Here is a 24,779-nt window from a genome sequence, read left to right as displayed (position 1 = left end):
GGCTGCGCCTTTATAGGTATTAGGTATTCTTTGCAAGTTCTGAAATTTTGAGTTTTTATGAAAGTTTGGTTTAAACAACCAAAACTGCCGCACAGAGCTCGAAATTATCAAAGCCTAAAAAAGAATCATACGGTTGAGCGCCTTACATGGACTCATCAAAACAGTCATAATTACCACTTATTGACTTATACCTGTATTTCTTTCATTAAACCAACTTCACACAAGTTGCTACAGAATAGTGCAACGAAAACAAAATGTTGCTTCGATCTTTTTGAAGTTGATGAAAAGTGATTTGCCAGAGTGTTAACGTTATTGTTAAATAGAGATGCTTCCAACGCTGTGGTTCGCCCGATGCCCAAAGTGAAACGGATTCTCAGCGAAGGACTTTGCTTGCCCCACTGCGTGCAGGTACAATTATAAGAAAAAACACATATATGCATGTTATTTTAAGTATATTTAATAGAGGTATAGGCTAGGAAATATTTTCACTTGAAATATTCTGAACCAATATGTTTTGTGTTTAGATCCTCCTGACCTTTGACCCGATTCTGGTGGAAAAGATCTCGGTGATGTTGTTGCACGTCATGGACAACAATCCGACGTTTTCAAAAATATATCTGTCAGGTGCGCGATAAGAGTTGTAATAAATTATTTACCGCTGCCAGATGGTTATCATATATAAAAGACATTGATTATTTGCCTTACCGCAAAACGTTATTGTAGTTTTTTTGATATATGCCTTTAAATAACACCATTTTTATAATCCAGGCGTTTTCTTTTTCGTGCTGATGTACACCGGCTCCAATATTCTTCCAATTGCCAAGTTCCTTCAATATCTTCACTTGAAGCAAGCCTTCAGATCAGATGAGGTAAGTGGGTATCCCGTTTGTCCAATACCGTTCCTAAAACAAAATTTGGGTAGGCATACAACTGGTGTATGACTTGCAGAAGCCTTAAAAAAACATTGTTGCAGTTGTCAAATTTTTAAATTATAAAATCTTCCTGTTTTCATTGGTTAGTTTGGCACCGAAAAAATGAGGAAAAACACTCTCATACATAGTTTTGTTTTGTTCAGTAAATAACGCATCGCTTTGCATAATAGAAGCGACTTATAGAATCATTTAAAGAGAAATAGGTTTTAAAATATAAACTATAAAATAAAGGGGTCTAGAGGAAAACACTTCTACACAGCAGTTTGTAAATTATTGCACACTTTGTTTAATTTTCGCGCAGCAAAAGTCGACGATAATGTCGCAGAGCATCTTAGGAGCGCTCTTCCCCGAAGCGATGGTCCACTACCTGGAGAACCACGGACCCGACAAGTTCTCGGAGATCTTTCTCGGCGAGTTCGACACACCGGAGGCGATCTGGAACGGTGAAATGAGGTATTTAGCAAGTTAAAATAGAACAGGGATTGAAGAAGACTGCCGACAAGCTGAATGCGGCGATTGGTCTTAGGATGGCCAACCAGATTTGGACAACTAGATAGTTCTAGTTTTCTAATCCAATGAATTATAGCAAAATGGGGCTAATTTTAATTCTAATCTAGTTTATGAAATGCTGGTGTGCTCTAATTCTAAATGTAATCTAATTTAGATTTTACCAAAGTCCAATTTTTGTCTCTCATTCGAAACAAAGAATTTGAATTAATACTCATTGGCCAGAACGACCTGGTGGCGAGTTTTTACAGACTCAAATACATAGGCTGTACTAAAAGGTATAAAACTTAGCACACAAATATTTCCCATTGCCATTCTTATGAGAATAAATTGCGATTAAACTAAATTCATTGTGAATGAAATGTAATTCTAGTTCAAATTTTAATTCTATTCTAATTTGGCAAAACTAAAATGTTCTTATTTTAATTCTAATCTTATTTAAAAAAGCCAAAATAAATCTAGTTAAAAAGTCTGCAACTAACAATTGCTTTTCAACAATCAAGCTAAATACGCAAGTGATTTTAGGGGAAAATGTACTCCTATTAGATGAATCTAAACAGAATTTTTAAATCATTTGTACAAACGTTGAAGAAAAAAATAACGTTGAAAGATTTTTGTTAACCAAACTCACAGATTTTAACATGTAGCGTTGTCCAAATCCTAAAAAAGTAGTAAGTTTCTTTTGCAATTCCCCTTGAAAAAAAAAAAAAAATTCTTTTTAAAAAACTAAAAAAAGAAAAGAAATAATTCAAAGCATTTTGTTCCCTAACTAGACGCTACATGATTGAGAAAATCGCTGTTCACATCGCCGACTTCACTCCCCGGCTGTACTGCAACGTCCGGGCGGTTTACCAGTACGTTCCCATCCCAAAGATCAGCTTCCCGCAGCTGGAAGAGGAGCTCTTCTGCAACATCTACTACCTCCGGCATCTATGCGACGAAGCAAAGTAAGACTCGGATTTATTATAAACCTGCAGAACACACTATGCCAGACACTATTAAAATATTTTTAAGGGTATATATACAATTGTACATATATATCACCAGCAAAGGCATTTTCGGTATATCTTTAAATAATGTCTGACCTGAATTGCTATAGCTTTGCTAGAGGATTCTGCTCTTACTATCCAGTAATTAAAGATGACATTTATCTTGCAAGGGCCAAGATGATTACTTATTATCACCTACTCAGTATGTGACATTTATTACAGACCTTTTATTAAGTTTTATTAAGTAACGTTGTTGTGTTTTGACACTCTGACTATGGTAAGTGGACGATGCCTGGTTAATTGCCAGTGTGAATGATGCCTGGTTAATTGCCAGTTCAACGGCCACTAGCGTTTTTGCAGTTGCCTATATACGTTGCTACCTTTGATGTCTGATATCATCGGTCACTAGGCCGTTACTAGGGGGTGCTGACCCGATACAAAACTAATATATCAATTTCAGTTGTGGTTTGCCATCCAACGCAGCGATTCTATCTTCAAAGGTAAAAAGTATCTTCACGAGTTGCCACTTATGGGATAAAAAGGGAATTTTACTGAATTTTACTGCACTGTGGCATCATGCTATTGATCTCACCTTTTGTGTGGTTGTGCTGTGTAGATGGGTATTTCTCGATGCATTCAAAGTTCTAAAGATTTTACTGTGTGCCAAGACCAAGGGGTTAAGTTTATTGATAGCGAGGGTTTATTGTATATCAAAGTCCCCACCTTAAAATGTCAATTAAAAATAGCCACAGTGACCACAGAATAAACGAAAGCACAGTTAGAACAACGTTGCTATTATTCCAAAACTTCACCCCCAATAATTTGCACAATCCCAAATTTTATTGTGTTACTTGGGCATAAAGCGGCGCGCCCTAAATCATGACGCAATAAAAAATAACGCTTGAACTATTTCTTTTGTGTTGTTGCGCGTGCTTTAGGCTGAAAGGTGATTCCTAAGTCGATCAAGGCCGGTTTGCGACTAGGGGTGTTCTATTCCAGGGTAACATTGAGCCGCAACGATTACCAAGACATGTTTGCGATGTAACGCAGCGTTTTTTTTACCACGAAAGGTAAATTTTATACAAAACCATCAGACGCTAAACTAATTTTTGTCGTTGTTTAAAACTAATGGATCCGTTCCGATACTGAAGTCTTTATCAGTTTACAGGAATTTATTAATAACAAGGTTTACACAAGTGGATTTTTATCTTAATTCGAATAGAGTACAAAACAATGTTGTTGAAATAGAAACAGCATCAGTGTAAGTTAGACATCATCGCCTAACACACACAGGTAACTTGTTACGACAAGGTAGTAACACCAACTGCCGTAAGGACAACTACAATTTCAAGGCACCGTGTGCTCAGTAACCTTTGACTGTTGACCGCAAGTAATAGAATGCTTACGCAATTGAATAGGTCATGAAGCACTTACATCAAAATGCGCTCTAGGAAACTCACTGTTAATCTAACTTACTGTTTAAAAAAAACAAAAAAAAACGTTTTACCTGGCGCATTTTCAACACGCGCGTTACACCTTTTATCTTTTCAGGTTCCCGGACTGGCCGATAATGAACCCGGTTGACCTTCTGCGTGACGTGTTGCACTTGTGGAAGGCAGAGGTCGAGAAGAAACCTTCCCGGATGTCGTACGAGGAGGCCTACGCCGTGCTCAAGCTGCCAGCCGACAAGGCTCCGTGAGTTTGTTTCTTTATTTAAAGCTGATTTATAAGACCGCACCCTAAATTTCTTACCATCATTATTTATTATTATTTGGCCCGAATTTTAAAAACATTAAAGTTGAAATATAAGTAAATAAAGACAGATGTGTCGAGTTGCAATTTTTTCAATGATTTCTCACGCTGTTTTAATCACAACTATATTATTAATTTCTATATTAAAACATGTGTATACACATACGTGTACAAAAATTTGTGTCCTTCAAAACCCTTTCTTTTGAATAACAGTTAAGACTGTATCACATTTGGAAAAATATAAAACAAAAATTGCAAAGCAAGGCTATGGCTAGAATTTTGCCAGGCTAAAAAAAAGCTGAGCTGATGTTCCTTGGCCATTTTGGGACCGTCGCTCTGGCAACTGAGCTGCCTTGCCTTGCTTGCATGAAAATCCTTTTTTTTAATTGATTGTCTGGTTTTGGTTACTTTCTTGTAGGCTACGGATGTAGTTCCCTATCAGTCACAGTTAAGTTGTAATGTATTATATGTTGTTCAGATTCCACGAAAGCCAAGTGCGCAAAGCCTACTTCCGAATGGCGCAGAAATACCATCCCGACAAGAATCCGGAAGGAAGGGTAAGATACAGACAGCGGTTTTTGACAGTAGTTATTCAAAACTTTGAATAATATCTGAAAAACAATATCCAAGTACTGATAGCCAGCCAAGCAAATCAGGTCACATACACCCTAATGTTTGGGAGAAATTCTTGCTTAGCCCCTAAGTTAAGGTGTCAACGACACGCGAATTTTGAAGTCCGATATAACAGCAGAATGCTGTACTGATAAATTGCTAAAGCTTGTTGTCGCCATTCTCTAGCCCAGTGGTTCCCAACACGTTTTTAAGGCGACCCATTTTGAAAAAAAAATTAATTTGGTATAATCTTGCGACCCAAGCAAATACAAGATTGCGTTACAAACAAACTGCACTACAAAAGCAGTTACTTTTTCCGAAAATAATATGTTTATTAAATCACTAAAGAGATAGTTGTATTCCCTTGCTCTCAGTGAGTTTTTGAAATCGCGTTATTTTGCTTGAGCATATAGAGTCACGCATGTCAGCTTAACTTCCAGCCGGTTTCGCTGTTTAGTTTTGATATTTTGTGATTATGATTTCCAGTTTTGTGAAAAGATACAATATGCCTGAAAAACAAGCGACCCCCCAAAATAATCAGTCGACCCAACTTTTGGTCGCGACCCTTGCGTTGGGAACCACTGCTCTAGCCTATCTAAAGCATTGAAACTTTCCTGATTACAACGAACTTCGCTATTAAATACCCGAAATTGGCTCATTAAAGAGTTTGTATTCTTGGCACTACTACCACCATTCCTTTTTATGATATTTCACAAAATGTTCGAGATATACGCGAAAGAATCTAAATAAGTGACTTTGTTAATAAGAGTGTAAAATTATTTTTGCTTGGCGTGCTATTTAAAGACTTTCTGCATACCGCATTTATAGTATTCTGTATACATTATTTAAGTACAAATTTTGTTAAACTTATTGACCAATGCCACTTTTTCTTATTCAGGACATATTCGAAGCAGTGAACAAGGCGTACGAGTTTTTATGCTCCACGAAGAAGCGAGTAGTGGACGGGCCTGATCCCCATAATATACTGCTCATACTCAAGACACAGAGCATTCTGTTCAAGAGATACAAGGAAGGTAAAATCCTGGAGTTTTAGATTGAAAAACACAAATACTACAAGTTTGCAGATTTTACAAACAAGTACAACTTACAACTTAAAGTTAAAAAAGTCGAGTTTATAATGTGTCAGCAGTGCAGTGATGATAATAACGTCAAGTCTGACGTCAATGTTTTTAAATTCCTTAAAAATACAGCCCTTTAAATTTTTTCATACATTCAAAGTCAACTGTGCCATTGTGACTATACCGTTAAAAAACCTAAGCACAAATTTGTTTATCCAATAACACATCGGTAAATATCCTATAACACAATACGTTTCAAGTAATTACAGCGATAGTTTAAGATCGTTATGTTGAATATACCTTCACGGGTTTCACCGCTGAATAACCAAAAAAAGTTGTTTTGCAACCAATTCAAGTATATGCTTGACGTAATAACACGGGCGTTACGGTTCCTTCATGTTAAATAACTAGAAAAGCCAACTTGGTCGCAAGACAAATGCTGATACCTTTTTTTATTACGCTGAAACAACAAAACAGAAAGGACGGGAATAAAATAAAAAATAGTACCTACCAAGAAGCGACAGGTTGGGCTAAAGGCCAGCCCACTTAACTTTATGAATTGCGAGATTTTCAGAATTTAAAGCACAGATATACCCAGAGTGTTTTATAGACTTTATCATAAAATCAAAAATAGAAATCGTCGGTAACGTTTTTGCATACCTACAACTGTATATAAAGAAGCGCGCACATAACAGTAAGCAATTCAACAAATCACTATGCCGATACCTTTTCGTTGCCAGAACTCGGCCCGTACAAGTACGCCGGCTTCCCGGCCCTGATCAAGACCATCAACAGCGAAACTAAGGACGAGCAACTGTTTAGCAAACCCGAGCCCATTCTGGCCGAAGCCTCCAAGCTGGCTTACCACGTTGTTAACTGCTCTTCACTTAACGCCCAGGAGCTAAGGCGGGAGAGCGGACTGCAGGTTGGTGATTTTGTGAATGCAAAGCGAATATTTATAACGATTGACTTATTTTGTGAATCCACTGCTGCTGCCAGGCGTTGAGTCGATTAGAAATCGTTTTTTTTTTCGATAGAGGTTTTACTGTACGATGTTTCGATCTCCTATTCGGGCAATCATTTTCAGGCAATAAAATTGCAACTTGACAGAAATATGTACATAGATCTAAATCACCAAAAAACAGCAGAATAAGGCGGCTTGTTTTGTAAACTTGTTCCCAATTGTGTTCGGCTGTTGTATGTATTTTTGTCAAGTTGAAATATCGGTATTAGTGGCAAATAGTTTAAAAAGAGTAAATCCGCTTTGAAGCCGTTTTTTTATATAAAGCGATGGAATTGTGATTTTGAGTAAATAAAAGAGGCACTTCTTCTCAGATGTCAATCGCGGGTGTTGCGACATTTCAGTGAAATAAGTTGTTTACTGTTTTGTACAAAGTCGCGCAAAATAGAGTCTGAAAATCAAAATCAGACTAACCACTTTATTCATAATAGTTTTTTTTTTTTTTTTGGAAAAGAAGGTCAACACTTTAATTTGATGTTATTAATGACTTTTTGTAACATCGGACTTGGCTATTGGAAAATGGATTGAACTTACAGTCTACTAATGTCTATGACACGTACTGTACTATTATTAACCTGGCTGACTGGGAATTACTTGGATAGCTGGATAGTGTTAGGTTTTTATCGGAACGGGAACATGTATGTACAAGTCGGACACTGGAGAGGTATAGATGCCACTGAGATCTGAAGTAGATGTGTAAAGACCAGTGCTTCGAAAAATGAAGTTACATATGACATCAGGGAACGTACTGTAAGTTACTTTGGTAATTAAACACTTGTCTTCTTGCAGATCTTGGAGGAATCGTTCTCCAGGTGCGTGGCCCAGCTTTCTAACTCAGCCGCGATCACCGACCTCCCACCTTGCGTGTGCATGAATGTCATGCAGACCTATGCTGTGTCCGCTCAGTTCGAAGAGTGCCGTGAAAAGTTCATGAACAGCACCACGATCATTAAAGGCGTGTGCAGATGTTTGCACTTCAAGGTGAGATTTTCAATGGCGTGATTGTGCATGTGAATTTAAAGTTGATGTCGACTGTCTGTATCATTTAACAGTCAATAATCAAAATGATGGTTACAACAACTGAGTTTCCTATTCAAATAGAATCCAATTAAACAAAGGTTTCCAACACTAATATAATTAACAAAATATAAATGTAAAACTTAAACTTACACCGCAACAAAAGTAGCTGTTAAGACTAACAACGTCACGTCCGAAACGAAGTACAGGAAGGATACACGTTTCTGCTCGAGGCAAAGCGCGCCACTACGAGCAGTGTTTAATAAAATAAAACACTAAAAGGTTAACATGAATAAATAAGATCCATCATGCTATGTGTTGAACATTCAAATTTCGCTTAAACATTTCTCCAGTATAAAAAAAGCCTAATTGTTTTGTAAGTATTTTCGTTTATCGCGAATCTTTTGGAGTATAACTTTCCAACGGTTAACATGTTTAAATCAGCTCCATATTTAAATTCAAGCGCCCATGATATTCACAAGAAAAGGTTTTAACAAGAAAACCGACCTAGAACGTCAAATTTGACCTACACAACTTATACAGTTCATGAATGAAATCAATGATTTCACTCATCCCGAGGCTATGTGGTTTATCTGGAACACATAATAAGTCCATAAAGCAACAATATTTTAGGAGAAATTATTTTTAATGTCATGCCTTTAGGAACAAATAACACCAAATACGCAGTAATATCAACGACATGGAAGACCAAAACTGTTGGAATACGACCTAAATGGCCTAAATAATATCTAAAACCATAGGGAAGGTGTATGTGCGATTGAGCGCCGCTGTTTTGACACCGGCATGTTCGTCTTAGTTTGAGGTTACGATTGAGTAAAGGGTGGGGGTACAATTATGAATAACGTTGAAATTATTAAAGTTGGAGGTGGGGTTTGAGGTTAGTAAAAATAATGTTTAGACTTTATTCTGGCTATTTAGGTCTTATTCTGGCGGTTTTAGGTCTTCAAAGCCATTACTCGATGATGTTATTCTAATTTTGTTTGGAGTCCATTGTTTTTGTTTAATGTACATGGTTGCTACCAAGCATAGTAATAATAACCAAAAAAACAGCTCCTGTACATATTTTGTTTTGTTTGCAGTCGATTCCACAGCTCTGTTGCGTGGCAACCAACTGCGTGAGCGCCTTCTCAGTGGACGAGGCGCTCCAGACTCAGCTTTACAAAGGAGGAGCAGTGTGGAGTCTCCTGCTCTTTGTCTTCGACTACGATTACACGCTGGAGGAGAGCGGCATCGAGAAGAGCGGGGAAACCAACCAGCAGGTGGCGATCGGGGGGGGAAATACCCCCCTTTTCTACATTTTGTCACACCTGATACTTTATATTTTTTTCTACATTTTTCACACCTTATATTTGGTATTTTTTTCTACGTTTTGTCACACCCGATGCTTTGTATTTTTTTCAAATACCTGACGTGTAGGCAGAAGATACTGTCACCCGATCCAATGAGAATTATTTTCTCACAGTTTAAATAAACTCGTCGCATAACATTTAGACAGAAGAATACTTTCAACCCCATGCAAATACATTTTGCGATTTATAAATTCCGTAAAACATAGTTGTTTTGGGTGAAAAAAATTCGATTCGGTATTATCACAAATAAACAATTACATTTCCTCTTTATACCACTTATTTTCAAATTTATTTAATTTCACCTATTACCCATCCAAAGTCCAAAAGTTACGTAGCGCGGTTTGAGTTACAATATATAGATTTAGAGTTGTTTTCCAATATCACAATATAATCATATCTTGTAACGATGTCATATGGACATGTTTTTTGTTTAATATTCAGTGAAATACAAATCAGCGTAAATGGATGAGTTGTATTATTGAACGCACTTTCCTTTGTATTTTCAGGAACTGCAGAACAAACTCGCCCGGTTATGCATCAGCGCGCTCGCGTGCTTGGCCGGTTACGTCATCAAGGATGGGGAAAACCCCCTGGTCCACAAAACCCTCTGTTCGCTCATCACTCCCTTCTTGGCGAAGCAACTTACGATGTCCAAGTATTTGGAGGTAAGGGTTTCCCTGGGCTTGCGAAGTTCAATGTTCGCGATTGTGAATCTTAATTCAGCTTGTTTTTTAAAGTTAGGATAAGTTGTTTTGAATTTTTAGTTTTTTCACTGTGTCTGCCTGAGGCTAATCGAGGTCTCCAATTTACCAAACGTTACGTTTTTTCATGGACATAAAAGTGTCGAAAAACAGGGTATTTCGTTTATAAACTTACGGTTTGACAAACAACGTATGATTTTCCTAATATATTTGAATAGTCCTTCGTTTTTCCGTTAAGCCACCAATGCCTGGAATGGTGGTAAATGCCATGGGAAAAAATCTAAACAGTAATTTAGTTATAATCGTACAGTATACTGTACGACAAGGCAAACTTTTTTCGGGCCGCCATTTAACGAGTTTAGAGATGTAATAAAGTATATTTGACTGCTTCATTAAATAAGCTTCATTAACCGAACATGACACAAGCTCGTACCGAAACGTCTTAATATCAAGATGATGTCGATCTACTCGACCTTTGCAATTCATTATCAAGCTACATTGCAGATCCGTGCATAAACATTTGACTGACTGTCAACAATGTTCAGTATGTATACGTAAGTTCCTTGTTAGGTTCTGAAGCTGCTGAACAGCAACACGCGCAACCCTTACTTATTGTGGAACAACGAAACGAGAGCCGAGCTGACCGACTTTTTACAACAGCAACAGCAAGGAAGCAGAGGGGTAAGTTTACCTGACGTTTCCTGCATAACAAATTTCGGTGTTTTGTCGAAAAATGCTTCTAATATTGCTATATCATGTTACATTTGACATACAATCTTATGTAACGACAGTACGGTGTTTCGTCTTTTAAAGTGAAAGTGTTCGTTCCTCCTAATGTTAGAAAATATAACGAAAAATATATAACAATTATAAAATCTATACTTTGCACTGTGCAGTGGACAGCGTTTGCGTGGAAAACGAATTTGGTTTAAGCCGAATGTTTGTAGATCTTACTTCTATTTATTACAGGAGGAATTTGACCCGTTTGTCGGCATCGACTTCGTGTACTACGCCCACAAGACCGAACTGATTTTGGGCGATATATTTGTAGGCATTTACAACGAGCAACCTATGTTTCCTATTGAGGTGTGTTGCTTTTCTAAATTAATGCATTTTTGTTGAATTTCTTGTGCAATCCATTTTACATGGATGTTATATGAACTTTGAAATCCTCTAATCTAAGGTTTGCAACATAAAGCATGGTTTTATAAACTTAACCTAAATAGGCAATAGAAGAAATACGCACGAAACAACTCTTGTCTAAATGCTGCAGGGCTTCATACATGTAATCGATTTTTATGCTTTATGCAGGAACCTCTGAAGTTTGCAACGGCGCTTGTCGGATTCCTTAACCAACATGCGGAGGTAAAATCAATTTTGAAATAATAACACTTTTTACAATTATATATTACATCGTTTCCAAGTGCGAGGTTATGGCCCAGCCCAGTGGTTCCAAAACTTTTTGGAATGAATACATGACGAACCTCTGCATTTTTTACAATCCTTGACAAGTAGAAATATTACTCAACAAAATGACATATGTAGAATGAAATCGTAATGAGAGAAATGATTTGGCAAAGTTTTTTTTTAAGGATTCGTTTAACTTTAGTTAGGATTTTAAGACGAAGAATTATTCAAGAACAAAAAGTTAATCGATACACAAAGTGACAAAACCGTAGAAAAACACTTAAGCCAATAATTAGACGGCTGTCCGAATGTGCTAAGATAGATAGATTTAAATTTATTTCGGAACAACGGTACCGGTACATGAAATGCAAAATTTTGAAAATAATAAAGATTGAAATAATAAAGAAGCGTCCGTAGTTCCCAGGTGGGCGGCGAAAGACTGTTAAGTCATCTAGTCAGCTGCCCCCTGTAAAGTATTTTGTCTAAAGCAGGGGTGGGCAAATGTATTCAATGGAAGAGCCATTTGCAGAAAATACAAGCACCAAAGAGCCTCAAAATTATTTCAATACAAAAACGGTAAATAATGCAAGGCCAGTCACAATAATAACATTGTAATATAACAAAACAAAACGGTAATAATCAACACAATAATAATAACGGTTATAGCAAAATACCACGCACAGCATTTATTAATATCAGTTTAGTTAACTAACTCTTTGGACTATGTCTAGTGTTACGTCATAAACGAAATGCTGGCCCAAATAAAGAAAAGAAAAAGAGAGAAACGTTTATAAAATTTTTTTTGAAATTTTACGATTCAACTAGAAGAGCCGCAAAAAAACATGCCGGAGAGCCGCATGTGACTCGCGAGCCGCAGTTTGCCCACCCTTGGTCTAAAGTCTTTTGTTTGTGTTTGTAACAATATTCACATATTTCCGCGCCTCCTTACAGCGCATGTTCAGCACCATCGCCTTAAACAAGCAGAAACCCAAGTTGCCGCCCAAACCCGGCGCCGGGAAATCCCCCCCGTCCCCGCAACAGAACGGCATCGCACCCGAGACAAAGACCCTGGAAAACTGCGCGCAATCACTGCAGGCTCTCTACAACATCATAAAAAACAACCCGGGTAGGAAGCTTCTGTTCATTATAATTGGCGATGATTTTTACAACGTTTTTAATCAAATTGGTCTCGACAGTCTTCACCAGTTATATCTTGATTTTTTTTACTTCTTAGAAAGGCGAAAGTAGAAGTGTTAAATGCAAATTTTGGTTGGTTTGTTAAATATTTGTTGTCTGTTTAAGTTTGAAGTATTTATATTCTTAAATAAAAACTTTTGTAGTAACAATTCAAAGTGGAACTGTTTGGTGATACTACAATGAAGACAACACAACCCAAAGCAAAAATAGACGTTATACACTTTTCCTGTATGTCCCACATTAACTATAGCTTGTACTAATGACTCGAAAGCTTTTTGCGAAACATATAGTTTTGACGTAAATCAAAATCTCGTCAACCGGTATTTTGAAACTTCCGTTTCTCACCTCAGGTTGCGAATCGTGCTGCATCGGAAACTTCAAACTTTTCGCTTCCTTCTTGCGGATGGACACCTCCAAAGACATCTACGGAAAAGTTCTGGATGTGAGAAGCAAATTAGTCTAGTTGTACAGAAAAATCACAGTTCTACCCACGAACTGAAAGTTAATAAAAACACAGAGGCTTTACAATGCTGCGTTTGAACGTATTTCTGATATGGATATCATTACTTAAATGTGATGTTAAATATTTCACGTGAAACACTTAAACTAGCTTCTGTTTCTATAGTTTACCAAACTGCAGCAGCTAGTTTTAAAATGGAAGATACACGAAAGAAAAATAATATTTGTAACGAAAACCATAAAAAGAGAAACTATTATCCCATTTTAATACAATGATGCTTTGGACTAATAAACTTACGCTTGACCCTGGTGGAAACTAGCATAACATAGTTACTCCAGTACTCTGACAATTACTTCATGTCATATTGAAATCCGCCTTATTCTAAAAGTCTACGATTGGAAAAATGTATTTTCATCAGCGGAAAAGTATTATTTACAATAAGCTTTACGTTTGGTTGTAATTTTCACAAGCTTGTATCACCCAGATATGATACTACGAACGATAAACCGCATTTCACTGTTTTCTCGAAGCTTCTACTGGTGGTGGCCGGGAATAACACGTGCGTGGAAAACATCGCCGACTCGCAAATCGTTCCCTCCCTGCTCAACATCCTCCGGAAGTACCCGGAAGGTCAAAAGACCACGATACAGATCTTCTACGCCCTCTCATCCACCACCAAGATCGTCAAGCAGATCTTTGAATCAGGTTCCCGATTGTTTAATGATTTCTTCGAATTTTGCCGTTTGCCTGATTTTTTTGTAACAACCAAATTTGGTTGGAGATTCAATAGCGCTTTTTTAGTTTGGATTGCAGTAAAATGGTTCTTTAACTGATAACACTTTCCAAGGGTAGTATATAATGAACCAGCGTTAGGCGAGCCATGCGTCGCTCGTTTTGTTTTATTTACTGAAAAGTCGCTTGATGCCACAATGGGTTTCGGTTCGCCAAAGTTTTGTTCATAAAACAATAGTTGTTCAAATGCAGTGAAGATTTTTCTCGTGTTATTTTTTTTGTTTCGAATTTTAGAGCAATGTTTCTTAACATTTTTCAGCGTCGTTAACAATAGGAAAAATTTCAAAATAGGACTGCAATCATTTATTGGATAAACAACAATAGAATGGCAAGATAATTTACATTGAACATAAAAATGTCGGAAGAATGATACTATTTTTTTTTTATAAACAAAAAAGCATCAACTTTAAGCCATTGGAGCACGAAACACTCAAAATAATAGTTTTCAATTAAACACTGCTCCATAGGTTATCGTCGAGCTTATTATGCACCACACCATGTTTTATTGCCTTTATAACAAAGTAGGCAAACCCACAAAACCCCAATGTTAGGTTTTTGGTAGAGTTTAAAAACATGTTCCAATTTAAAAAAATATAAAGCTGTTAACTCTTTTTTTACCTTCCGCCAGGTGGCGTCCTGTTCTTCCTCAACATGTACTGCGACTCGAACGACCAAGAGGTCAGGGTTCAAACCGCCGAGCTCTTCGCCAAACTCACCTCGGACAAACTACTCGGACCCAAGGTTGGGACTTACTCTTCTCCATAACGAAACAATAACACTAACATTTGTATATGTGTTTAGATACTAGGGTAAACGCTTCAAAATAGACTTCCGATTACTTATAGCAGGGCTAGCCAACACGTCCATCGTCATATTTCACCTGGTCGATCGCGTCAAACATGTGTTACGTCATGACAGTAGTTGTCGCACATAAGCGGAACATTAAAATGACCAACTGTTGTCTGGACAAGCCTAATAAAGCGTTCTTTGACATAACAAATTAAACTCAATCGCTGGCTTGGAATGCACTTAACGATCAAAATGTTTATTAAGTGTTTTTGTGACTTTCTACTGAACCAGTCGATCGCAAGTCTCTAAAAAATATTTCAGTCGATCGCAATCAAACATAAGTTGGCTACACCTGATCTATAGGTTTGATTTTACCCATTTTAATTTCTGAATTGCCCATGATGACCTAATGACCTATCCTAAGTTAGAACGCAATTTATTTCAAATACATTGATTAGTTGTTTGCATAAAACCATTTCACAAACCTGCAAACATGTCAGGTTTTAACCCTTCAAATCCTCAGCTTATCTTCCATTTAATGCAACTCATCCTTGCTCAGGTGCGCCTTCTTGCGTGTAAGTTTATCCCGGCCATCTTCATGGACGGAATGAAGGACTCACCGGAGGCGGCGGTTCACATGTTCGAAGGCACGCACGAGAACCCGGAGCTGATCTGGAACGAAGGAACTCGCAACAAGGCAAAGCTCACCGTGCGAGAGATGCTCAAGGAGTAAGTCGGAAAAGCTTTTCACGAATACGATAGGTTTTGACGTTTTCGTTAGCGAGGTACAACGCCCAAAAAGGTGGCAGAAATATCAATTACCAGGGTTTCTATAATGATTCTCAAGATCGAAAACCCGACCGCCCTGATTTTGCCCTCAATTCCACAACGACCATAACAAGGGAAAAAAGGTGTAAGTGCCAAACGTAACTAATTATTTGGTGCCAACAGAAAGCGAGATAAGATAAGAAATAAAGCGTGGAAGGTGGGGTGCAAAAGTTGAAAAGCGATATAACGTGAGTGAGAAAGAAAGAGTGAAAAGAACAACAAGCGTACAAACGAATGAGCAACCAAACGAATGAGCAAAGAAACAATACCACACGCAAATAATAAAATGATCTGGTGGACATAGTTAAGCCAGCCTACATCGTCGCTTCAAAATTTTAACCGCACTTTCCTGACTGTTAAATCATCTTTTAGGAAGCTGCTTATCTCATAATGAAATGTCTATTTTTTAAAATAAAAGTGTTGAAAAGTATGCTCGCACAAGCACATTTTAAAGGGTTGCTTTTTAAATTACCGTTTTGGTTCCATGTAAGACAACAGGATTTTACCAGGATAATTGGGCGTCTTGGTTAAATTGATAAATTTTGTATTGCTTTAAAATTAAACGTTTGTAATGTTTTGTCCGTGAGGTACGAATTTTAATTTGCTTTTCCCGTTAAATATGCACGGAATTTAGCTCCTAAAAACAAAAAATTTGTTTCTTGACCATTTTAAACGACATTTTCACATACAGGAACTTCTTAGGGAATTTCACGTCTTCAAATTGAGTCACATCATGTTAAAGTTCATTTTTGTAAATCGATTTAACACCAACATTATTTTCTGTCCAGCCTTATAGCCGACCAGAAGGGGTCTCCAGGTCGACCGTGGCACTTACCACCTGACTTCGTGCCTCCTTTCACAGAAACTCAGTCGGAAGAACTGGTGGTAAACAAACATTTTGACTTTGCACGTTTTACACTTTTTATGACAAAAAAATATACTTAAAATTGTTGCTTAGCTATAGGTTTAATCGGAAATTAACGGTACAACGGTTGAATATATGATAAACACACAACAAATAATCATGGATTTGGTGTCAACGTAATCACGTTAAATTACATGCTTTCCATATGTAAACTCAGAGTCGCTTAATCGTTATTCAAGTGGCAAATATAAATAAGCTTAACCTAAGCTACCGTGTTATATTTGACAAGTGCATGTAAGATGTGGTAAAAAGCAAAACCTATCATAACCGAAATGATTGGAGTTGACACAAAATAAATGAATTCAAATAAATAAATGCTTGTAAAAATCAAAATAAATAGCCACGTCTAACGCTTATAGGTCGGAGGAGTTTTCTTGCGGCTGTTCATCGCCCAACCAGGCTGGATACTGCGCAGCCCTAAGGATTTCACCATCTCTATATTGGACAAGTTTCTAGCCATGATCAAGTCGCCCAGCCCTAACGTAAGTGCGATTCAGCAGTAAAATGCCTCATTGAAAAACGTCATGATAAGTATGATATTTACAATAGTTTTAGCAAAATATTGACCCAACTTGTTTTCTGGGCAGTTCGTCAACGGTATTACGCACCGTGACCTATTTTATAGTTTGAAACGGCTTAGTAAACAGCATCCCACATGAATAGCGCCCACATCCCCAAAAAATAAAGTTTCTGGGTTCAAGTCGTTCAAGTCGTGTGTATTTTGTATGCATACCTTAACGAAGTCAACGAAAAAACACGAATTTTAACTAAAATTACTATTAATTATTCACAAAAAATTTCATTTAAACCGCGAATTATTCTAATAAGAATGTAAATGTTAAATATTCCTGTGCTATTTTGTATGCCTTTTAGCATAGCATATACTTTTCAGACTTAATTAAATTACATACCAGTCGTTCCAACCAATGAATATCAATTCAAACTCTTTGTATTAAATAAGAGACTCAAAATGCCTTTGGACAAAGGAGCATTTTTGGCAACATCCGAATTAGATTAGAACTAGAATTAGAGCCCATAAGTAATTCACAAACTAGATTAGAATTAGAATTAATCGCATTTTGCTCTAATTCATTATCTAGTTGTCCAAGTTGGATGCAAGCTTTTAACGAAATCTTCCGTTTTGCGCAGATCGAGCAGCTCGAAACGGTGACGCAGGCGGTCTGCTGTCTCTTCTCGGTGCAGCCCCTCCTGGCCGAGCACGTCCCGGTCTTGGGACACCTGCCCTCGATCTTCCAGACCATGATGTGCAAGAACGACTCCGTGCACAAATCCTGTATCCTCGTCATCCACATTTTGGCCAACAACGAGGCAAGTAACGATAATTTGTAATAGAAATTTTGCGCCAAGCAATTGCTCAAATTTTGGAGCAAATGGTTAAATATTAAAGCCCATACAGAAGAGGGTGGCATTTTGAACGTTATGAATTACTCTTCATTCAATTTTATTATCAAATTGCTCAAATACTAGTTAACTGTAAAGTTTTGCTCTATGTTGGGCATGTTTTTTTATTTAGTGTGCGGGAAACGCGATTCATGCACCATTTTTAATTTTTGTAATTGTATTGGGACATGATTTATTTTTAGCAGTTCAACAATACGCCTTTTTCGTATTTCAAAACAAGTTATAACATTAAGGGTAGTCATGTGTAATTTGTATTTTTAAATTAACACTATTTTTTATGTTAGTTGAGCGCTTAACGTGGTTTATTTTAAGCTTCAAGTTTTTAGGGAACCCATTTTTACACTTGTTAAATGTATGTTGTATCCTAACTTTCTGTGCTTCATCTCCATTTTCTAATAACGCTTGAAATAAAGAAAATCACCTTAATTTTGTATCTCCAATATGTTGTTTTTGTGTGTATGAACATATATCAGCGATTTGTATGCTGTTGATAACACGGTGTCAGTCGTTGTCTTTTAGTTTTAGGACCTATAAATATTTCAGTTTTATACTTAACTATGTGCGAAACATCCCATTTTAACGTCCCCGCCTTGTTGTTTATGCAAAACATCCACAACATGTTCGACATATTCCTTTTAGTACCCGATATTTTTCAAACGTTTATCCTTTCGACGCTTGTTTTTTTTTCTTTCTTTTGAAGCTTCCAGGCCTGCTTAACCATTTTCCCCAAGAATTGAAGCTTTGGCCACCCACTTCTGTTTACTGTGAACAAATCACAACGCATATAATAGCAATAATAAATCAAATTTCAATAATGTGAACCATGTCTTCGTCTCAAATGTCGAGATTGTTTGGAGTTTAGCCCAATTTAATAATAAATCTAACCTTGTGTGAAATACTGCAGTCGGCGACTTAATTTTGCGTCGCCATCATGGTTTGAGAAACACGGGGCTGTTGAGCAATGTTTGGGGCAGGCAAAATTTCCCCAAAAGCAAGTAACGTGTTCACCGTTAAGTCATTTGTCATAAACCGCCTAATTGACGATTTTTGTTTGTTTGTTGCAGAGCTGCGTGCAAACCTTCGGCGACTACGAGTGCATCAAACCTCTTATGCACGCCATGAAGTCGCGTCCTGACATGATCGGTTACGCTTGTGAGACGCTGCACCGAATCTTCACCAAGAGCGTCAGTTCCGCTCTTTTGCTGCAAGTGAGTTTATAGTTTCGTGCTCAAGAGGTTTTTTCCGTTTATCTAGCTTTTTCGCTATCGCTCTTTCATCACACTGAGGATTTTTAGTTTTCTCAGATCGTTTTCCAAATGTTATGAGCAACCCGTATTTTTCGGCTCGACTAGTTATACCAAGGTATAGGTAGATTAACGTCGTTGAATTTTAATTTTTGCTGGATTGTTATGAATATAACCAATTACGAATATAACAAATACAGTGTGGTATAACGAATCATTGGGATGTTCGGACATTTTTTAATTTGGCACGCCGTAAGTTGAATTAAATTATCGGACATTCTTTCCAAAAATACCATCACCTAAAAATTTGGCTGGCTTTCCTATCGAATGTCCAGCATCCAGTCCCTTTTCTCAAAATGAATTTTAAGTTTCTTCAAATTGCACTATTATAACTTTTCGCAACTTTTATTTCCAACGCTCAGGTTCTACAGAACGAGCTTATCCAGTATTTGCTGATGCTCCTTGAAGGCAACGGGATCCAGGGCGTTGAGAACGTGTCGGCCACCAAAGCCCAAATCGTCAAGTCGCTCAAGGCGATGACCAATAACGTGGACTATGGCACCCAGGTAGGTTACAGGTTAACATTGAAATATTTTTAATAAATTCTTTGACGCTTTAAGGTTGGTTCACACTAGGCGCGTTTTGCTACTGGCGTTAGCGTCTGGCGCAAAACGCTAGCGTCGTCCAGTTCACACATAACGCGTTGTCAGCGTTAACGGCAAATTTCCTCGCTTCTAACCAAAAGCGTCGAAGTTAAAATATTTCAACTTTCCGCAACCGAAAGCGTTTTTTTAAAACACGTTTACGTTAATGTCAAACACGTGTGAACCAACCTTTACGATCATTGCGTGCGTTGTTGTTGTTTCTTGCCAAATTGCCCACGCTAAAAGGACGATTTTTACCATTTACACTTTTAGTGTTATCAGGGAGCTGTTTTATACCCTTCCATAAAGTTTAACGATGACAAAGATCTAACGAAAACAAACGCTCGAACAAAGTACAGTTTACGTGTTCCTTACCTTTGAAAACTATACATATTTTTTTCGAATTCCACGAGCAACAGACGCACATCGATTTCAAAACTAAAAATACAATCGATTTCGCAAGTTTCGCAGCAGTTTTCTGTAAATAAAAAAGCTGTAATCCCCTGTTTGAACCGTTCGAAATGACCGTTGTTGAGGTGTCGTTTATAATCCCGTTATGAAGAATGTCCAATGTTCATATTTACCAGGTGGAAGCACTTTTGGATAAATCTCGCGTTTGGTCGACCTACAAAGATCAGAAACACGACCTCTTCATTTCCAATTCGTCTGTGGCCGGCTATTTGACAGGTAAGAGGAAATGTTGGGTGGAAATCTTAAACCAATGCTCGCTTTCTTGCTAACGTAATATAAATTAAGTTTGAAGTCGCGTCAAACTTTTATTTCAAGTACGTCAAGGAAACTTTATTTATACAACTATAAAATATTTTACAATTTTACAAATATGCGTTTTAATACATATTAAAGAACAGTGGACCCACATTTTGACAGAGTGAGTAAAATTTATCCCTCAGACACCATTGTCATATAAGCTCGAATGGCATTTCGCCTTACAAGACTTCTCACAATTGAAGCTATTTTTATCCTGACCTTTAACCCGACCTTTGTAATTTTGATTGGCAGCCGGACCGAATGTTGCTGGCTACTTGACGGCTGGCCCAGGTTCTGCGACCACGTCAAGCGTCCCTCCTGATATGACGTAAGAATCGGTTAGCCTCCTACAGTTCCAATCGTTACACGTACAACTTGTCCAGCCTATTTTACGATCTAGTATATATCATATAAAATAAAATGACGTTTCGAAATATTTTTTTTCACTTGAGAGTACAAAATAGTTTCGTTTCATAAACACAGTTTCATTTACACTTTCATCCATTTATTTGCCAAAAAAGTGATTGTACTCAAGTCCACATACATTTCTGGCTATAAACAAATCACCGTATTTTCATCACATTTCGTGCGTAACTCAACCTAGAAAACGCTCTACCATATCATCTCACATGAACACTAACCGGTAACCAAACCTTCTTGAAATGATACATTTTCTTCCTGAATTATTTCGTTCCTACTAACTTGATTTTTTGTTGTGTTGCATTTTTTGATAAACTTCAAAGCTTATATAACGTGTGTCGCACGAGCCTACATAGCGACAGATACTCGCCTTTCTATAAATCTCAGATGTTTGCCTTGCAATTCTACCGTAGTAAATTATTGTTTTCCACGCCAAAATTTTATTTTCGTCATTTTGATTCAAAAAATTGTATCATAGCAAAAGTTATTTTTTGCGCAATTGAAAAGTTTGAAGACATTTTGCCTTTGACACGCCTTGAGTTGTGGTCCCTGAATCACACACAAATGTAGCCTGTGTGACAATTCTGTATTGATAGGAATGTGTATATTAAAGTGATAGTTCTTTTTTTACTTATCGTAAGTTTTCCCTCTATGAAGCCAATCGGGCTAAAAGCAAATGCCCATCAACTTAAAGTCAAGGGGCGCTTTTTAGACAAAAGTCCACCTTTAAAATTTTGCGCGTGTGATTTTAAACGACATATGCACTGCTGACGATCACGAATCGACTTGAAAGTTTTGTCGCAGTTTTTGCCCATGATCATTTTTGACTCGTGCAACCATCGGGCTTGTGCAGAGCTGTCAGTCCCACACTCCTAAATGATTTGTACTTGATTTCAACTCCGCACGATATGTAAGTACGATTGAAAATCATCAGCCGCTTGCTTTATTTTCTCTGCACAAGCCTTGTACCAGTGACTGAATGTCATCGCCCTGTCGTATTATCTCTTTCTTGATGACATATATGTTTCCACTTTTAAGTCATTCTGTGCAATCAAATAAATATTGTATGCCTTACGAAGCAGTGATGGTCGACGCCAAGAACTTGTCGGTTTGTTTGTTTTTATTCTTCTTCTTCGATTTCGTATATGTTTTAAGCTAATCTAATGTTCATTAAAGGGTGAAAATTAACACTGCAAAAGCAGTCGCGCTTTATTCCAATGCTGGTGTTAAAATTTTAGTTAGTTTTTCTGTTGTTTTTAACCGTTAAATATTACTTTAGGCCCGGGATCACTGTTAATGCGGTCTCGCAACACATATTTACTATAGTTTCGTAAAACTCAGATTCGCTGTTACTTTGTAAGTGTAATTTATCTTACAGGTTTTTGACAAACATTTTTGAAATGTCTGTCAAATTTCATACAATAAGTAACTGGAGTGTCCTTGTAAAACGTAGGTACACTTTGTTTGTATGTTATCTGCAGGCCAAAATTTCGGTAATTGTTTTACTTTTACCAACAAACATGTCGCGTTTTGTATGCGAAACGTGAATTCTAGTTGCATGTTTTATTATACCATATTTTAATCAAGGTTAAATTTACACCGTTACTTTTGCTTTTTCACAAAAAAGGGAAACAAATTTCATTTTAACAGTCGCTAAGTGGCCTACAATACACCTGTATTGGCAAAAATTCCGTAAAAACATTTTAGGTGAATAACGAAGGCGTTGTAGAAAACGAGGTCGGCACGTTTATGATTTGCGACCACGAACTATTTTAAGTTTAATTTATGCCGTGGGCGAAACAATGGCACTTTGTAGAAAATTGAAACATGCGGTTTTTATCTTGTAATTACGTCCAAGGTTGAAGTGCAATGTAAACAAGCTATTTTAAAGAAATCTGTTGAATGCTGAGCATTTTGCTACAATTTCGCGGCATATTAGCCTTCCTAAACGTTAGTTTATTTTAATTAAAAGCGAAGGCGGACTAAAACATGTCAACACTTTGTCGATGTATTACTTTTAAGGCGTTTTACATTAGATTTGAAAAAAAACGTTCAATTTGGCTTTATTAGCAATAGTTTGGCCTAGAACTAGATGTTTCCCAACTATAATCTAATGGCGACCAGGGTGGCATAATGACGTAAAAAATTTTAGCGACTTACAACAACGACGCGACCTTATGCTATTAGCAGTCATAGATGCACTAAGGAGTTCACAAAAGAAAAAACATTTCCGTTTACCGCACAAACCTATATTCACTTTGCAATTTGCCTAATCTTGTTGTTCTAAAAATTACGAACCGTTACAATTTTTGGAGTCTATTAATGTGCTGTGCCAGCAAATGGCCTTAACCGGTTTATATCTCGCCTAATTGGCGTCGGGCATTTTACCGTGAAACACTTGACTATTCGAAGTTCGTTATCGCCCTAACAAGCGCACGGTCGTACATATAAGCCGCAGAAAAATCCTCAAAGTCGTGCGCGGCTCGGGGACAATTTCCAACACATTCGGGCATAGCCGACAAATACATTTGTTCGCGAGGTCAAGCACAATAAAGCACACAAAAAAACTTTCGCGCCTCCATTTGAGCAAAGGGCAAAAGAAGAAAAAGAGGGGCCGCTCGGCGTTTTCGTCGCGCTTTCATACATTTTTAAAGGCAAGTCGACCGCATATTGTCGCCAGACGCACCTGCTCTCGATATAAGTGCTTCTTATCTTCACTCGGTCGGACGATTATACCAATAGACGCTTGCAGTCTAATGGACCATTCCGCATTGAATCGCACTGAATAGCGCGGACCAATGGCCATTTGGCCTCAAATTCGCGTCGCGTTTATGCCTTTTCATTGCCTCGAATTGGCGTAAACCCGCTTCGTTATAAATGCGACGGACCATTTTCCTGCTTACCAGCTGAAGGAGGCCCGAAATTAAGCTGGCTGCTGGCCCTACACACGCCGCCATTGTCCAGAAATGCTCTTATCTTGTATTCCCGACTCGGCGCTCGCTGTCGGCCCCGCGTTTGAAGATTCGACTCTCGCAATTTGCCACGACAAAAATGCGCTCGGGCGCACGCAAACGCCAAAACATGTGTGACTGTGATGACGGGAGAAAGTCGACCTGAAAAAGTTTGTCCCTGTGACTTGAAAATCCCTTAACTAAAGGCGTTAACAAGTGTCTCTCGCCACGATAAACCGTTGGCTTTGCGTTGGTGTAAAAATATCTCGTACCACTTCGTCCATTGCCGAAATTATCTAATTGGCTATTAGAATATTCCACTTCAATGTGCGAGTCTATATGAACTTTTAACGCGGTAATCTATTTTGCGCGCGCCTCAAAATTAGTTCGGATTTCGATAGAAACTGGTTTTAATGATGTTTGCTTGCCAAGGAGATTCTTTTCACATAACGTGATTTTCCATTTTTCGGATGGCATGACCAAAACACATCTTTACTAACGCAAAGTTTTTTTACACCAAATTTGATTTCTGTTTAGTTACTTTTCTCTATTTTTTGCTTTGTAGCCTATCGTGCCTAATAGAATAAGCTCTTAAAGAGAGAACTTAATCTGAAATTATGTGTTTTGAAACTAATAGGTTGACAATGTTGATATTGAAAGGCGCGAGCAACCACGTTTAAGGCACTTTAATTGAAAACGTAAAGTTAAAATCGTTATTTTTAACGAGGTTCAAGAGTTTGTAATGCCCTTCTGGATAACAAAAACAGTACCAAAACACTATAGTCAAACTAACAATGAAGGTTGCAAATTGTTGTTGCTCTCCAGAATAACAAAAAAAAGTTCTAATGGAAAATCGTCCGAAGCAAAAATTGATTGTCTTTGCTTCTAGTTACTTTAAAATTGTCAGGATAAGTGAACTTTCTTAATAACAGTAAACCAAACAGCGTACAGC

The 24,779-nt window shown here is 37.6% G+C and overlaps 1 protein-coding gene across 1 annotated transcript in view; it reads left to right on the top strand.

The window, feature by feature from the left end:
* LOC146133326 (dnaJ homolog subfamily C member 13-like) overlaps window positions 1–22,006 on the top strand; it is a 40,698-nt gene extending 18,692 nt beyond the window's left edge. Inside the window, exons 28-54 of the mRNA XM_083397208.1 lie at window positions 324–408; window positions 525–624; window positions 769–869; window positions 1,234–1,385; window positions 2,213–2,386; window positions 3,980–4,123; window positions 4,659–4,737; window positions 5,691–5,826; window positions 6,612–6,796; window positions 7,682–7,873; window positions 9,010–9,189; window positions 9,786–9,944; window positions 10,551–10,661; window positions 10,950–11,066; window positions 11,292–11,345; window positions 12,339–12,513; window positions 12,935–13,026; window positions 13,575–13,749; window positions 14,465–14,577; window positions 15,185–15,354; window positions 16,242–16,338; window positions 16,738–16,860; window positions 17,528–17,707; window positions 18,865–19,008; window positions 19,467–19,610; window positions 20,276–20,375; window positions 20,709–22,006. Coding sequence (XP_083253334.1) covers window positions 324–408; window positions 525–624; window positions 769–869; window positions 1,234–1,385; window positions 2,213–2,386; window positions 3,980–4,123; window positions 4,659–4,737; window positions 5,691–5,826; window positions 6,612–6,796; window positions 7,682–7,873; window positions 9,010–9,189; window positions 9,786–9,944; window positions 10,551–10,661; window positions 10,950–11,066; window positions 11,292–11,345; window positions 12,339–12,513; window positions 12,935–13,026; window positions 13,575–13,749; window positions 14,465–14,577; window positions 15,185–15,354; window positions 16,242–16,338; window positions 16,738–16,860; window positions 17,528–17,707; window positions 18,865–19,008; window positions 19,467–19,610; window positions 20,276–20,375; window positions 20,709–20,788 — 3,562 coding nt within the window. The 3' untranslated portion in view covers window positions 20,789–22,006. The remainder of the gene's footprint in view (window positions 1–323; window positions 409–524; window positions 625–768; window positions 870–1,233; window positions 1,386–2,212; window positions 2,387–3,979; window positions 4,124–4,658; window positions 4,738–5,690; window positions 5,827–6,611; window positions 6,797–7,681; window positions 7,874–9,009; window positions 9,190–9,785; window positions 9,945–10,550; window positions 10,662–10,949; window positions 11,067–11,291; window positions 11,346–12,338; window positions 12,514–12,934; window positions 13,027–13,574; window positions 13,750–14,464; window positions 14,578–15,184; window positions 15,355–16,241; window positions 16,339–16,737; window positions 16,861–17,527; window positions 17,708–18,864; window positions 19,009–19,466; window positions 19,611–20,275; window positions 20,376–20,708) is intronic.
* The last annotated feature ends 2,773 nt before the right edge of the window (window positions 22,007–24,779 follow it).

This window comes from Ascidiella aspersa, chromosome 9 (assembly GCF_963924565.1).
Source record: "Ascidiella aspersa chromosome 9, kaAscAspe10.2, whole genome shotgun sequence".
Lineage (NCBI taxonomy): Eukaryota > Metazoa > Chordata > Ascidiacea > Phlebobranchia > Ascidiidae > Ascidiella > Ascidiella aspersa.
Note: the sequence above shows the minus strand (reverse complement) of the source record. Positions and strands in the feature narration are given on the sequence as shown.